We start from the raw sequence: 15,403 nt of genomic DNA, 5'->3' as shown, positions 1-15,403 counted from the left end.
CTACGTGAACATTGGTGTTGTCCTGTGCTATGTGACAGCTGGGCCCTTGGCTCCTGAATCCCTTCTGCCTGCTGGGGCTGGGCCCCAAGCTCCAGAGGAGATCTGAGAGATGAGAGTAGGGGCAAATGACTACATTCCAGCTGCTTTACGTATGCAATGAGCTGAGGTCCTTATGTACATTGGATTTACCAGAGAGAAAAAAGAGGTCTCAAGATTAAGAAGAAGCTGTATGAAAAATACATAATTACAATTCATATTATCACAAGTTTAAAAAAAATACAAAATAAAAAATAGAAGAGCAAAAGACAGACTGGGATTTTACTGCATTCCTGGTGGTTCCTTACTAATGATGGAAAAAGATGTATTCATATAGTTTCCTCAGGGCATCCTTGAGATCCTGGTTCCTCATGCTGTAGATGAGGGGGTTCACTGCTGGAGGCACCACTGAATACAGAAATGAAACTACGAGGTTCAGAGGTGGGGAGGAGATGGAGGGGGGCTTCAGGTAGGCAAACATGCCAGTGCTGATAAACAGGGAGACCACAGCCAGGTGAGGGAGGCACGTGGAAAAGGCTTTGTGCTGTCCCTGCTCAGAGGGGATCCTCAGCACAGCCCTGAAGATCTGCACATAGGACACAACAATGAACACAAAACAGCCAAATGCAAGCAAGACACTGACCACAAGTACCCCAGCTTCCCTGAGGTAGGAGTCTGAGCAGGAGAGCTTGAGGATCTGGGGGATGTCACAGAAGAACTGCTCCAGAGCATTGCCCTGGCAGAGTGGCAGTGAAAATGTACTGGCAGTGTGCACCAGACCCTCGAGAAACCCACTGCCCCAGGCAGCTGCTGCCATGTGGACACAAGCTCTGCTGCCCAGGAGGGTCCCGTAGTGCAGGGGTTTGCAGATGGCAATGTAGCGGTCATAGGCCATGACAGTGAGGAGAAAATACTCAGCTGAGATCAAGAAGATAAATAAAAAGGCCTGTGCAGTGCATCCCAAGTAGGATATGGCCCTGATGTCCCAGAGGGAATTGGCCATGGATTTGGGAACAGTGGTGGAGATGCAGCCCAGGTCAAGGACAGAGAGGTTGAGGAGGAAGAAGTACATGGGGGTGTGGAGGCGGTGGTTGCAGGCTATGGCAGTGATGATGAGGCCGTTTCCCAGGAGGGCAGCCAGGTAGATGCCCAGGAAGAGCCAGAAGTGCAAGAACTGCAGCTCCCGTGTGTCTGCGAATGCCAGGAGGAGGAAATCAGTGATGGAGCTGCTGTTGGACATTTGCTTCCTCTGGGCATGGGAGTCTGTCAAACCAGGAGAAGACAGTGAAGGGTCAGGACTGAGTTCACTAAGCAAAACTGACTCCATTTTTCAAGGAACCATCATTCCCCAGCCTCTGTCCTTCCAGAAAGACCTTCGTGCAGCTCCCTGGCTGAGCTCTGGGTTCTGCTGGCTGAGGGTGCAATGGGGAGCAGAGGGTTCTGCTGGGGGCTCCTGAGGAGTCAGTGCCGCTGTGCACCAACAGGCAGGTAGGAACCAGGAGTGATCTCTGTTTAAATCCCCTCATTAAATCAATGACATTTCAGCATTGTCCCTCCCAACTCACCCGGCTGCAGAGCAGAGCTGTGGGGGTTGGTTGTGTTTGTTTTACTTTTTGAAGGCACACTGCCTTGAATTTTCTGTTCTGCTACAAGTGCTGCATTGGGAGAGCTGGGCTGCAAACAGGCAGACCCTTAGTGCAGAGTGAGTCCATCAGACTTGATCCCAGCTGCCCTGGGCTTGCACCTCTTTAATCTGGAGGATGATCACACCCAGTTGTTTTCTGCAAAAGAAATATGGATACTGCTGAGAGCAGAGGAATCCAGTTTAAAACTCCCCTCCCCAGTAAAACTCCCCTCAGTAAAGATCTGTGAGCTTTCTGACCCCTTGAAGATGGGTCAGATGCCTCACCTGGCAAAAAGAGCCTGCTTCATCCCCACCCTCTGGCCTGCATTGCCCAGAGACCCACAGGCCAGAAGAGGGCTTGGGCACCTTGCTCCCATGGACACATCTGCACAGCAAGGCCTGCAGGGTCAGTGGCTGAGCTGCTGCTGAACCCTCATCCCCAGAGAGCCTGAAAACAAGAGCAGCAGCAGCAGGGGCAGGTGGAGAAAGAAGGAGAAATGCCCCAGTGCTTCTGCCCAGGGCGGCAAGGCCATGGAGGGACAGAGGGGCACTCGGGAGTCTCCTGTGCTGGAGCTCTGGTTGCAGCGGCTACAACTCACAGAGCCCATCCCACCCACCGTGTGCTCACCCCTGTCATCAGGAAACCTCCTGGCAGCAGGACCCTGCCCAGGCCCATCTTTCTGTTGGCCAGCCCTAAGGAGTGGGCCAGAAAAACACTGAAGAGATGACTGAGCTTTCTGTAGGCAAAGGAATGATGAAGGAGCTTTATCAAGTTCCTCGCAGACCTGCTGATCTGTCAGTGTTACACTATAGGAGCCTCCTTCTCTTGTCCAAACCCAACAGCTGCATTGCTGTTCCCTCACAGGCACAGCAGGAAACCGAGAGCACAGACCCTGGAAAGCACCTTTCCTTCCAGGCAGCCCCTGCCTTGTTGTGCTTCTTGAAAAGCTGCCTCTGCCCATGTCCTGGGAGTGACCTGGAGCTGTGAGAGGCTCTGAGCCATGCAGCACCCTCTTGTTAGCAGAAGGACCCTCACTGATGGGGGTCTGTCCTTCCACCCACAGCTTCTCCCCAGACACCATGGGGAGCTCCCCGGGCAGGCTGAGTGCTGAGCCTGGCAGAGGCAGAGTCCCTGCCCCAGCACACAGCCCCTGGGGTGCAGGGACCCTGCTCTGAAGGACAGCCCTGGGCACCCCTGGCTGCACACACACATTCACACCCTGCAGCCGTCCCTGGGAGAAGGCAGCCGTCGTGCCCTGTGCCTCTGACAGTGCACCAGGGAATCCCTGCTCTGGAGCATCTCCTCCTCCTCCTCTACACTGGAGAGCGATCTCTGTGGGCTGTGGCAGCTGGACGAGACCCCTCCAGGAAGCTCCTGTCCATTGCCCTGCAGCCAGAGACTTACCGTGCAGAGGGCTGTGAAGGTTTCTCCTCCAGTGAGCTCTCAGCCCAGGCCGCCTATAACCTCTCTCTGCCCTGCCTGTCCCCACTCAGTGCCTGCAGCAGTGCCCTCAGCCCTGCTGCGCTTGGCAGAGCAGCTGCTCCTGGGCAGAGCTGTCTCTCTGCCATTCTGCCTCCTTGCCGTGAGCTCCCTGCATCCCAGGAGCCTGGAGCAGCTCAGCAGCAGAGGACCAGCCCAAGGATTTTAATGACCTCTCTGGTGGGTTTGGGGCCGAGTCCGTGAACCTCAGGCACGGTAAGGAAGTTGAGAAACCTCTTCAGAAGTCAAAGTCAGACGCAAACTCCAAAGTTTCTTGGAGCCTTAATGGGTCCCACTGAGGGACATTACTGACAAAGCCTCCCTGGGGCTGGTGAGAGCTGAAATGACAGGGAAAAGCAATGTAGAGGTGGAACAGATTCTGAGTAAACCTGGATGTGTTATATCAAGCCAGAGGGCCATGCCCTGACCCCTAGGCACTGGAAAGGGAGATCCTGTCCCTCACGTTTCTTGAGACTCTTTCTGGGTCAGTGTGATGTGGGGATGATGTGCAACGCCAAGTGCAAGAACAGGCTGTGACACCTCCCTGCTCCGGAGTGGGGAAGAGGAGGCCATGAGGCCCTGGTGCTGTCATGATAAAGTTTCTCCTAGGTGGCACAGGGAACAGCCATGGCCAAGGGGAGAAAGAAGTCAGCTCTGATGAGGGTATTCAGCATTGCCAGCTCCCTCAACAATCTCCAACACAGGCTGTCCTCTGCTGCCATACGCCTGCACCTGTTCCCTTGAAAGCTGTGGACACCTAATCCTCTTCTTCTTGTTCTCATCTAAGCATCTCACTACCATTACTGATTTCTCTCCACCGTCCCTGGCTGTGCCTTAGCACACAAAGCCTTGGGCTGGTCCAAACTCCCTCTGGATTGACACACACACACACAAATCCATCCACTGTCAGTCCATTGTTCAAGGAGCTGAAATCTTTGATCGTGCTGTTCTGAGCCTGTGTCTCAGCAGGCAAAAGCCCAGGTGCCTCAGCATCCCCACAGAGGCCATGGACATGAGACTCCATCTTGGAAGACCTCTTCTGGGCACTCTCCAGTTCCTTTCAAGTTGCCTAGAGCAGGAAACCCAACAGAGGAACCCACCAGTCCAAATGTGGTCACAACAGTGCTCAATCGAGGGGGATGGTAACTCCCCTTTTCTGAGTGGCCACACTGTTCCTAAGGCAGCTGCCTATGCAGTTGATCTCACTTATGGTGAGCGTGTTCTACTGGCTCATATGGCATCACTCCTTGGGCTCAGGCCCTCCTCCTTAGGGTCCCTGCTCAGCCAGCCAGGTCCTAGCCTGCCCTGAGGTACAAGGTTATTCTTTCCCCCCCATGCAGGACTTGTTGCTTCTCCTTGTGAACTTCAGGATGTTTCTGTTGGCTGAATCCCAGAGATTCTCAGGGTTCTCCGAGACTGATGCTCCATTTTGTCAGCTGTGAATCTTGCAGGCAGATGGCTCACCCTGCTTTTGGTGTCTCTCACAAGAAAACAGCATGAGTTGCAGGGCACTACAAATACTAAAATAAGGTATTCATTCAATGAAATTGCTTTCAAATATAGAATTATCCATGCTGACCACCTCAGAAAGAGCTACAAAGCAAGCAAAGCCAAGACCAGTGCGCAAAGAGGAAACAAAGGAGGGCTGTTTATATGGGAGGAGCTAAGGATGATCAAAGGGAAGATCTCTGGTGGGGGAAAAGGGGGGAAAAAGGAACAGCAGATGAAGCAAAGGGCATGATCAAGGAGGTTTGGAAGTACCTGCCAAGTACCTCTGCATGTGAGCAGTGGTGACTTGCAGAAGACAAGAAAGATGATGTGGCCAAAGTCATGTTTGCTCACTTCCATGGTCATGAGGAACCAGAGTGCTTCCCCTAACATGGTCAAGGGAAGCCCTGTGGTGGAAGGAAATGCACCATCACTCGAGCTGTAAGGCAGCTCAGGAGGTCTCTAAGACAAACTCCTCCTCACAGCAAGGTCTCATTCCCATTGCGCAGCATCTAAACCTGATCTATTTTGGATGTAGTGTAAAAAGTGCTGAGCAGAAGGAGATAATCACTTCTTCTGGCTGTGGTGCTGCTCATGCAGCCCTGGATGTTGTTGGCCACCTTTTCTGCTGGGTCATGTTTTGCCTCATGAAACTGAAGGACCACCACAGCCTTTTCCCACAAAGCTGTTGCCCAGGCACACAGCTCCTGGCATCTGTCACTGCAGCCTGTAATTCCCCTGCTCAGTCCTTGCGTCTTTTTAGAAGATGGATGCAAGATTGGCTTTTTGCTTTCTCCAGACATTATGACCTCACAAAATGTCTCGGAACAGCCTTGCTATGACATCATCCTGCTCTCTCAGCATCCTAAGATCCATCCCATCTGGTGCAACGGACTCTTAAGGCTTGACCTTACCTAAGTAACCTCTGACTCCATCTCCATCCACTGCTGTGTTCTGCCCGGGCTCTGCCTTTTAGGCACATGCAACTGAGAGACCTTGCTGGAGAAGACAAAGGCCGAGAGTACCTCAAACCTATCTATTCCTCCTCTTACTAAACCCAGCAGTGGCCACACATTCTCTTCATTTCTTCTTTAACTTTTCCTCAAGTAGGAACAGCTGATTGTTGTGCCCCTGAACTCCCTTGCAAGTGTCAACTCTGCAGCTTTCCTAAAACCAACCCTATTTCTGAATTCCTTCTTTCTTTCACGTCTCTGCATCCATCTCCTGTATGCTTCCTTTTCTTATGGAGTTTTCTCAGGAATTTCCTACTTCCTCAAGCTTCTCTCCTGAATATCTCTCCTTGTTTTCCTGACTCTTGGTGCAGACAGTCTTGTACTTGAAAAGCACTGTCCTTGAAGACCAGCTCTACTGAGCTCTGCTGCCCTTCTGTGCTGCTCATATGGGCTCCCCCACTACAAATCACAAGACTAGGCCAAAACCTCCTCCTCTCAGGTCGGCCATCTGCACTTTTCTATTTTCCTTCCTCATTCTCCTTGGGAGGTGAGACCCTGTTACCTAATGGTCATGACAACTAAGGCTGACTCTGGCTTTCACATCCGTCACCAGATCTTCCCTCTTGGTGAGTAACAGATGCAAATCAGTTTCACCATTGTTGGCCCATCTGACACCAGATCTACAGAGACCTATTTCCCAAACTGTCCCAAGACCCTCCAGCAACCTCCACAATATTTGGCATGCTGTTTTGCTCCCCTTCCAGGTACTCCCAGGGTCACTGGTCGTGAAATTCTCCATGAGGACTTGAATGGGTTCTTTGTCTCCCACAGCAGTGTGCTCCTCAGCCTGAGGACATTGGTGCATGTTACGCTTGGAGGTGAAGCCCATCCCAGCAAAGAAAGAGAGGATTTTGAAAGTGGTTTTGGGTGTGGGCATCCTGTGATACAGGAACATCATGAAACCTGTGGGATTAATCCACAATGGTATCATCAATGGGAAGATTAAACGATGGGGAAGAGAAGAACCAGGAGGGTTTGAGAGTGACGGAACACTTGCAGAGACCTTCGTGTAAGATGTTTTGTGTTCATGGGCTGTCATACATCTCCTGGATGGAGAAGGGACAGACCTTGTGTCTCTGCAGTGGTGGGATTCAGTCACTGGCCAAAGGCACTGAATTGGTTGGAGATGCCCTGGCTGGTGCCCGTCACACCACTGCTCTGAATGGGGCTGGGGTTCCTGCACAGGGCCGGTGCTGTCTGTGCCAGCTGCATGCAGTTGTGCTGCAGAGCCCTGGCGTCTCGCGTAGCACTACAAGCCCATGCTTGGCCATCAAACTGACATTCAACTGCCCTGATTGAGGTTAGGCACAGAAGGGACATATGTGGGACAAGTGCCATTATACGCTGTAGGGAACAGCGATCGTAAGATCTCGCGTTGTGACGGAAAGATAGGCTGACTCCTTCCTTAGGAGTGCACCGCCCACGAAGGCGGAGCTAGCCAGTATATAAGCATGTGACGCAGCCTAATAAATCGCCATTTGCATTTCCACCATATTGGTGTCAGGGTGCTTATTGGCCCCGGGGTGGATGTCCCTGGACTCCAAGACAGGCCACACGTGGGTAACCCGTAGCCGCCTATAGGTCCCACCGATCCCGAACACGAAGGCCAGCAGCAACAAGTGGTGACCCCGACGTGATCGGTGAATTGGGGAGAGAGGCTGACGTGATCGAGATCGGAGAGACCGACGGGCCGGTGTAGAGCCCCATGGGATCGAGGAGCGCCTGCAACGCCAAGATTGGCCTCAAGAGGAACGTGGCAGTAGGTGGGGTCGGGCTAGCCACCCATAGCGTCAGCAGATGACACAACTTTCACGGCCAAAGAAGGAGTGAGGCGGTTGCAGGACAGTGGATGCCTGTGTGAAGGCTCACGACCATGGAGACTACGATAAAGGTATTGAAATGTCTGGCAAGGGTACAGGGAATTTGCATCAAATCGGCCTCGACCAGAGATTGTATCGATTATATGATACGTACAGGAGTGATAGGGACTCCCTCAGATATATTTGATAGAGAAAGACGGGAGAAAATAAAGGGCGCATTCGTGGAGCTTGCCATTTTAGGCAAGTCGGGTCGGCTGATGACCTTGTGGAAGGTCATCAGGATCTTAGAAAAAGTGCGTGAGGTACACCAAGTGTGGGTGGGAGCGAAAGCGTGTATAACAGGGAGAACTGAGAGGGAAATGGACGTGCAAACGGGACTCTCCTTAATGGGGGATGAGGAGATGGTGGAAGAAAAATTGAGGGAGGTTGTGGAGAACATAGGCTTTCAGGGGAAAATGGCTGCCGGGGTGGGGGGAGAGAACATGGCAAAGAGTTCGGAGCGGGGTAGGGCAGGCGAGGAGGACTGGCCACCCGAATCGCCTGTTGCCTACCCACTGAGAAGGAAGGAGTCGAAGGAACCCCCACCACAGTACCCCTGGGAGGATTTGGTGGAGGCAGCGAACACAGAAAGACGGAGGGTGGGCGAGGGGGGACCATAAAAAGCACGAAATGAGGGAAGAACATAAACGTAAAAAGAGGAAAGAACAACTACTTGACTGGGTGCCCAGCAAAAGGCTGTCCTTTGATAGCGATTCGGAGGCAGAGGCATCGGCTCCGTCCCCGATCCCCGCCAGAAAATGGCGGCAGCCCCGACCGTCCTTCCCCTCGGACTCGGAGGAGTCCGAGGAAGAAGGCAGAAATCATGATTACAACGATGGGGGAGTCGGGAAGGTTCCATAATGGGAGGGCCCTGCTGGCTGCCGCGAGGGGGCGCGGCCCAAAGAGCGAGCCGACACGCCTACAGTGCCAAAAAAGGCAAACGCCCAGAAAGGGGAGAGAAGGGAGGAGTCCAAGACAAATAAGGACATGAGCGCAGCAGAAGTGTTACGAAGTCTCATGAAGGGAATGCAGGAACTGGCTGCTGCGAGGGCTCATCAGAGAAGGTTCCTAAGTCACCTCCCGCTGGGCAATCTCCTGCTGAGGGAGAAACAGGAACCAACTGACTGGAACCTGATAGGGAAGGAGTGTATCTTGAAGGGCGTGAAGTTAGAGTCAGGAGTGACAGCTGCCTTCCCTATAAAAGCAAACCCAACTGGAGGGCATGAGTGGACACCCCTAGACGCAAGGCTTGTGCAAGCATTGTATAAGGCGGTAAAAGAAAAAGGACTAAGAGATGCTGAATTAACACACGGTGAAACTAAATGTGCTGTTGAGTCTCTTCTTATAGGTCGTCCTCGGCATCCTAGGACTGCTGTGCCTAAGTCGAGCCGTGGAGGGTGGCTACTGGAGGAACTGGATGTCAAAGAGGAACCTGACGAACTTGTGTGCCTACTTGCTGACATGGAGAAGAGGTTTGGGCACACTCAGAAGGTATTGGAGGCACATGCGAAGGCAATGGATTTAGCATTAGAGCTCCTGGGTCAAGGAGGCTGTGGTGGAGCCATTATACAAAATCTATCATTCTGTTGCCTTGATAACACAGATTATGAAGAGATAGGAAGGAGGAATATATATTTAAAGAAGCTCGCAGATAACATAGCGGATAACGCAGACATAATGCGTATAGATTTGGTTAAAGATTTGAACACAGTATGGGAGTGGATTACGAGCTTCTTCAGTTGGGATTGGTTATACACAGTTCTGGTAGTTCTTGTGATTGTATTTGCAATGTTATGTTGTGGTTTGCCTGTTTGCATGATTTTTGGAAGATGGGTTATTGTTCATTTATGTGTATTAATGGATGATAGACATCAGCAAGTTATATATCATTTGTTAAGGAATGCATGGTGAATAAAGTTGTGCCTGAAAAGGTTTATCATGGGGAGGGGGAGATGTAGGGAACGACGCTTGGAAGATCTCGCGTTGTGACGGAAAGATAGGCTGACTCCTCCCTTAGGAGTGCGCCGCCCACGAAGGCGGAGCCGGCCAGTATATAAGCATGTGACGCAGCCTAATAAATCGTGATTTGCATGTCCACCATATTGGTGTCAGGGTGCTTATTGGCCCCAGGGTGGATGTCCCTGTACTCCAAGATAGGCCACACGTGGGTAACCCGTAGCCGCCTATAGGTCCCACCGATCCCGAACATGAAGGCCAGCGGCAACATGTTACAAATTTAAATCAACAGATTCCCATAGGATACGAACAATTGGCAGGAGAAAATGCTTATAGTAACCCGCTCCTGCAGGCACAGTTCCCGAGGGAAGCGTATGCTCAAATCAGACATATTGCTCTTAGGGCAGTGAGAAAAATTCCAGCATCAAGGGGCGAAGGACCTCAATCTTTTGTTAAGGTGCTGCAAGGAGCTGATGAGCCATATGCAGATTTCAGAGATCGACTGCAAGCTACTTTAGAGCGGCAGATCGACAATGATGATGCAAGAGGGCTGTTGCTATTACAATTGGCTGTTGAAAATGCTAACAATGATTGTAAGCGCGTATTGCAACCTATGAAAAACCGTAATCCCTCTTTGGCTGATATGGTCAGAGCATGTCAAGATATTGGCTCAACAGGACACCAAGCTGATGCTTTAGCTAATGCCCTCGCAGCACAGTTAAAGGTAAAAGGTCAGGACAAGGCAGGTGCTATTGTTGTGGTGCTTTGGGACATTTAAAGAGAGATTGCCCGGAAAATGCAGACAGAAAAAATTTTCCACCCCAAAACTGTCCTCTTTGCAGGAAAGGAAAACATTGGTCTAATGAATGTCATTCCAGATATCACACTGATGGACAGCCCTTATCAGATCTCTCGGGAAATGCGAGGCGGGGGGTGAGATCGCGTGCCCCGAACAATCAAATAAATCCGTGTCACACTGTGTGGTGGGCGACTTCACTCCAGCCACCGCAGGGAGTGCGGGGCTGGAGCTGGCCACTGCCCACTCAGTTACAATAACAACAACTGATGTAATTCTTATCCTGACAGGAGTTTGGGGTCCCATCGGAAAAGGGGTGCATGCTTTGCTAATTGGTAAATCATCAACCACTAAACTGGGACTTTTTGTTTTACCTGCAATCATTGATTCAGATTACAGTGGAGAAATTCAAATCATGGCATGGACACCGGTGCCTCCATGTTTTACCTCAGCAGGACAGCGTATCGCACAGCTTGTACCTTTTCAAGGGGAAATGTCTGGGAAATCTGGACATTCAGGTAAAAAAGGTTTTGACTGCACTGGAAAACCGCAGGTATTGTGGACAAAATCTGCAAAGGGGACACAACCTATGATAACATGAACCATTGACGGACATTGTTTTACAGGACTTGTAGATACTGGTGCAGATGTCTCTATAATCCAGAGTTCTGTCTGGCCGCCAGAATGGCCCACAGCAGACCCGGCTTCCACGATTGTGGGAATAGGAGGAATGCAGCGACCAAAACAAAGTGCACTTCTTCGAGTGATCATTGGACCAGAAGGACAGGTAGCCCGTGCTGCTCCTTTCATTGCTCCAGTTCCGTGCACCTTATGGGGACGAGACGTGCTTGGACAGTTTGGAACTACGGTCCACGTAGCAGAACCAAAACAGAGAAATTGTATGCAGAGAACATTGAACAACCGATCAGAGCCTGGCAGCAACCGATCTTCAAACTCACCTGGCTAAGACAACAACCTGTGTGGGTTGACCAATGGCCCCTACGTCGAGAACGCCTGGAACAAATAGGTAGACTGGTGGAGGAGCAGTTGGCAGCTGGCCACATCACGCCTTCCATGAGCCCTTGGAACACTCCTGTGTTTTGTATTCCAAAAAAGAACGGCAGATGGCGCTTGCTACACGACCTCAGAGCAATTAATGCTGTAATTGAGCCTATGGGAGCTCTTCAGCCAGGGATGCCCTCACCACCTATGCTTCCAGCCAATTGGCCTTTAACAGTGATTGATGTAAAGGACTGTTTTTTCACTATTTTTTCTTTTCACAGGCAATCGAAAATCGTCAAGAATGGCAAGGTCTCCTTGAACTACCAATCATGTTGGCAACAATTGCTAATGTCTTTCAGCCTTTTGCAGTTCTCTTTCAATGGTAAGAGAGTGCAAAAGACCCTCTGCGAGTAATTGAATGGCTCTTTTTGCCACATTCTCAATCAAAAACAGTAGTAACAATTCTTGAAGCTTGTGCTAAATTGATACGAAAGGGAAGGGCCAGATTACAGGCTCGCGATGGAGTAGATCCATCTGTAATTTTTATTCCTGCAACCAAACAAAATTTGAATTGGCTTCCTGCTGAGAATCTCGATATGCAAATTGCTTTGGCTGACTTTCAAGGCCAAATCTCTATTCATTATCCCAAACATTGAATTTGGGCTGAAATTACTAAATTGCCCCTGTATACAAAATTGCGTTGCAGACCAACCCCTGTACAAGGCATTACTGTCTTTACAGATGTCTCTGGCAAATCAAGGAAAGCAGCCATGGTATGGAAACCGTCCCAAGAGGCGGAATGGCAACATGAAGTTAAAATTGTTCCACAGGGCTCAACTCAAGTAATTGAGTAGTCAGCAGTAAACATGGCTTTGTTAAAATTTAAGGATGAGCCTGTTAATCTTGTCACAGATTCATTTTATGTAGCAGGGATAGTAGCGAGACTTGATTATTCAATGATTAAGAATGTGGATAACTCTTTTTTAATGGCTGAACTTGGCATGCTTTGGTCCTTAATAGATCAAAGAAAGCATGATTTCTATGAGATGCATGTTCGATCTCATACTGATTTACCTGGTCCTATAATGGAAGGTAGTCAATTAGCAGATTTCTACACTATGTCTGCAATAGTTCCTAATCAATTTGAGTAAGCTAAATTGTCACATTCCTTTTATCATCCAAATGCTAGAGCACTTAAAACACATTTTCAGCTAACCATGACTCAGGCACGTAGTATTGTTGCTACCTGTCCTGGTTGTCAACTCTTAGCCCCATTGCCTGCCAAGGAAGGAGTTAACCCACGTGGAATTAAAGGTAACGACTTGTGGCAAACAGATGTCACACACTTTGGAGAGTTTGGAAAAATGAAATATGTGCATGTAACAGTAGATACTTTTTCTGGGTATCTTGTTGCTACTGCACACATGGGAGAAAGAGCACGTGATGTTTGTAAACATTGGCTAACCTGTTTTGCCATTTTAGGTGTTCCACGAAGAGTGAAGACTGACAATGGGCCTGCTTATAGCTCTGCACACGTTCCAGTATTTTTACAACAATGGGGCATTGAACATGTCACAGGTATTCCTCATTCACCCACAGGTCAAGCAATTATTGAGCGAACTCACAGGATTTTGAAAGAACAGCTCAATAAACAAAAAAGGGGGAATATGGGGTTGGAATCTCCACAGGGAAGGTTATGGAAAGCAACTTATGTCCTTAATTTTTTGAATCAAGATGAGACGTATAAGTCAAAATATGAAAAACAACATGGGTTATCCGTACCTTTTCAAGGTAAACCATTGGTAAGGGTAAAGAATCCAATTTCAGGACAATGGGAAGGGCCAATAAATTTAATAACTTCGGGTCAGGGATAGGCTTGTGTTTCTACAGGTGATCTACTGCAATGGGTTCCATCGCGTTTTGTGCGACCCTATGTCTCGGAGTCATCAAAGGAGTCACAGGATTGCCCGCTGTCAGCTTGAATGCGCCTGATAGCAATGCCTGGCTTACCCTTGCTAAAGCAATGAACACAAGTACCATGTGTCTTTCTATCGCTACACCAACCGCTCCTTTTCGTACCTGTTTGGTAGGCGTACCATTAGCAAGTCAGGAATTAGATACTTTTTACAATGTCTCAGTGCAAAGTCCATGAGAAAAACCAGGTGTTATTGAGCCTCTCTGGTGGTGTCATGAGACATGGTGAAAGACCACCTCACAACCACAAGGTTGTTATAACACCTCTCTAAATATGATACATGATTTTCCAGCCTTGCCAATTCAAGCACAGGAATTAGACATTATGGGTACACTGAAAAGTCTCATTTGTTTCTCTTTGAACTACACGGCTAAAATATACATGGATAGTTCTGGGTTTGACGTTTCACCACACAGAAAATTTTTTAAGAACTGGACTTGGTGTAATAACACTGCATCAAGTCAAATTATCCCTGGGATCGATGCTATTGGCCTTCCTGAAGATATTTTTTTTTGACTTGTGGGGATAGGGCATGGAAAGGTATTCCTGGGAAGGCTGTGGGAGGTCCATGTGCTGTTGGCCGACTAACGCTATTTCATCCTAATATCCCATCTCATAATTTGACATATCAACTCAGCCGTCGTATGAGACGAGTTGTAAAAACATTCCCAGAGAACTGTGATTCAAGTGTAAAATTCTGGAATGCAGCTGAGAGAATTTTTGGTTCCTTGATTGCATCCATAGGGACTGCACACACATTAAATATGATTAATAAGTTAGGATGTTGGCTTGCTAGAGAAAGCAATGCAACTAGTATCGCTTTGCAAGGCTTATTAATGGATGTTAACTCAAGAAGGCATGCTATATTACAGAACCGAGCAGCAATTGATTTTCTACTCTTAGCTCAAGGCCATGGATGTCAGGATTTTGAAGGCATGTGTTGTATGAACCTTAGTGACCACTTGGGATCAATTCACGCAAATATTGATCAACTGAAGGCTTTGACCCAGCAATTGAAGTTACATTCAGAAGAGGACTTCTTTGGCTTTCTTCCACGGTTTGGGAACCCTGGGCCATGGCTTAAAAGACTTGTTGTTTTATGCTTATTAGGAATATTTGTGTTTTTTCTAATTTGTGTCTGTACTCCATGTTTTTTAACTTGCATGCAGCGAATGATGAATAATCGAACGCAGGATTAACAAAATTACACTTTTGCATGTCAATGTAGTGCTTGCTTTAGAATTCTTAAACAAAGAAGGAGGAAATGTAGTGGATGGGAATATGAGCAAGTGTATGGATGTAGAGCAAATGGAGCAAAGTGAGTAATGCAGATCGGAATGTGGGTAAATGTATCAAAATGAACAGAATCTGAGCACAATGGACAAAGCGAGAGTACGTGCTGAGAAGCAACGGTATGATGGACAAAATAAGAAGTACGTGATGAAGAACAACGCTACAACGCCAGCCAGGTGCGTGAAGCTGATTGGACAAATAGTGGGGTGGTAGAGATCGTGATAATACTTGCCCTATAGGAATAGAAATCGTAGACAAAGAGCATCCGGGTAAAGAGTATCAAACACTGCTTGTAAAAATCAACTTTGTCTCACTTGAACCATGAGTGAGTCTGTGCCGTAATATGCAACAATGGGGCTGTACGGTGCTGACGCTGTCCACCACTCTGCCATCCCCAGTGGTGCTGCGTCTGCCGGCTGCAGGGCGCCTCGGTCATCTGCCAGCACTGGCGCTGCCGTGGAATCTTCCGCTTCCCCTGCGGCAGTGAGCGAGGCTGCATCTCCCAGTTCTTTGGGGCGTACAAGTGAGTAGAGCTGCCCCATGGGGCTGGGGCCAAGGCCAGGCTGGAGGAGGCTGGGGCTCAGCTGTCACCTCCGTCCCACAGATCTTTCTCCTGGAAGCACCGTCCAGTGCAGAGGGTGTGAATGCTGCAGCAGGAGCAGAGCCTCTGCCTCATCTGCCAGGAGGTGGTGACAGGGCAGCCCTGCTACAACACCCTGGTCTGTCCCACCTGTGCCAGCACCTGGTTCCACCGCCACTGCATCCAGGTAGGCGGCATCACCCCCAGTCCCTGACGTGATCGTCACCTCTGGTTTGCACCCTGTCCCACAGCGACAGTGGGAGGTGAATGGGACCCCCCCGTGCCACTCATGCTGATGCCA

At 49.4% G+C, this 15,403-nt stretch overlaps 1 protein-coding gene across 1 annotated transcript; it reads right to left on the bottom strand.

The window, feature by feature from the left end:
* Positions 1-343: 343 nt before the first annotated feature.
* OR1S1 (olfactory receptor family 1 subfamily S member 1) lies at positions 344-1,363 on the bottom strand. Its single transcript, XM_086746575.1, has one exon. It carries the CDS (start codon positions 1,361-1,363, stop codon positions 344-346), a length of 1,020 nt encoding a protein of 339 aa, XP_086602701.1.
* Positions 1,364-15,403: the final 14,040 nt, after the last annotated feature.

This window comes from Chlamydotis macqueenii, chromosome 4, assembly GCF_036417535.1.
Source record: "Chlamydotis macqueenii isolate bChlMac1 chromosome 4, bChlMac1.mat, whole genome shotgun sequence".
In the NCBI taxonomy this organism is placed as follows: Eukaryota; Metazoa; Chordata; class Aves; order Otidiformes; family Otididae; genus Chlamydotis; species Chlamydotis macqueenii.
This window is presented reverse-complemented; position numbering and strand designations above follow the sequence as displayed.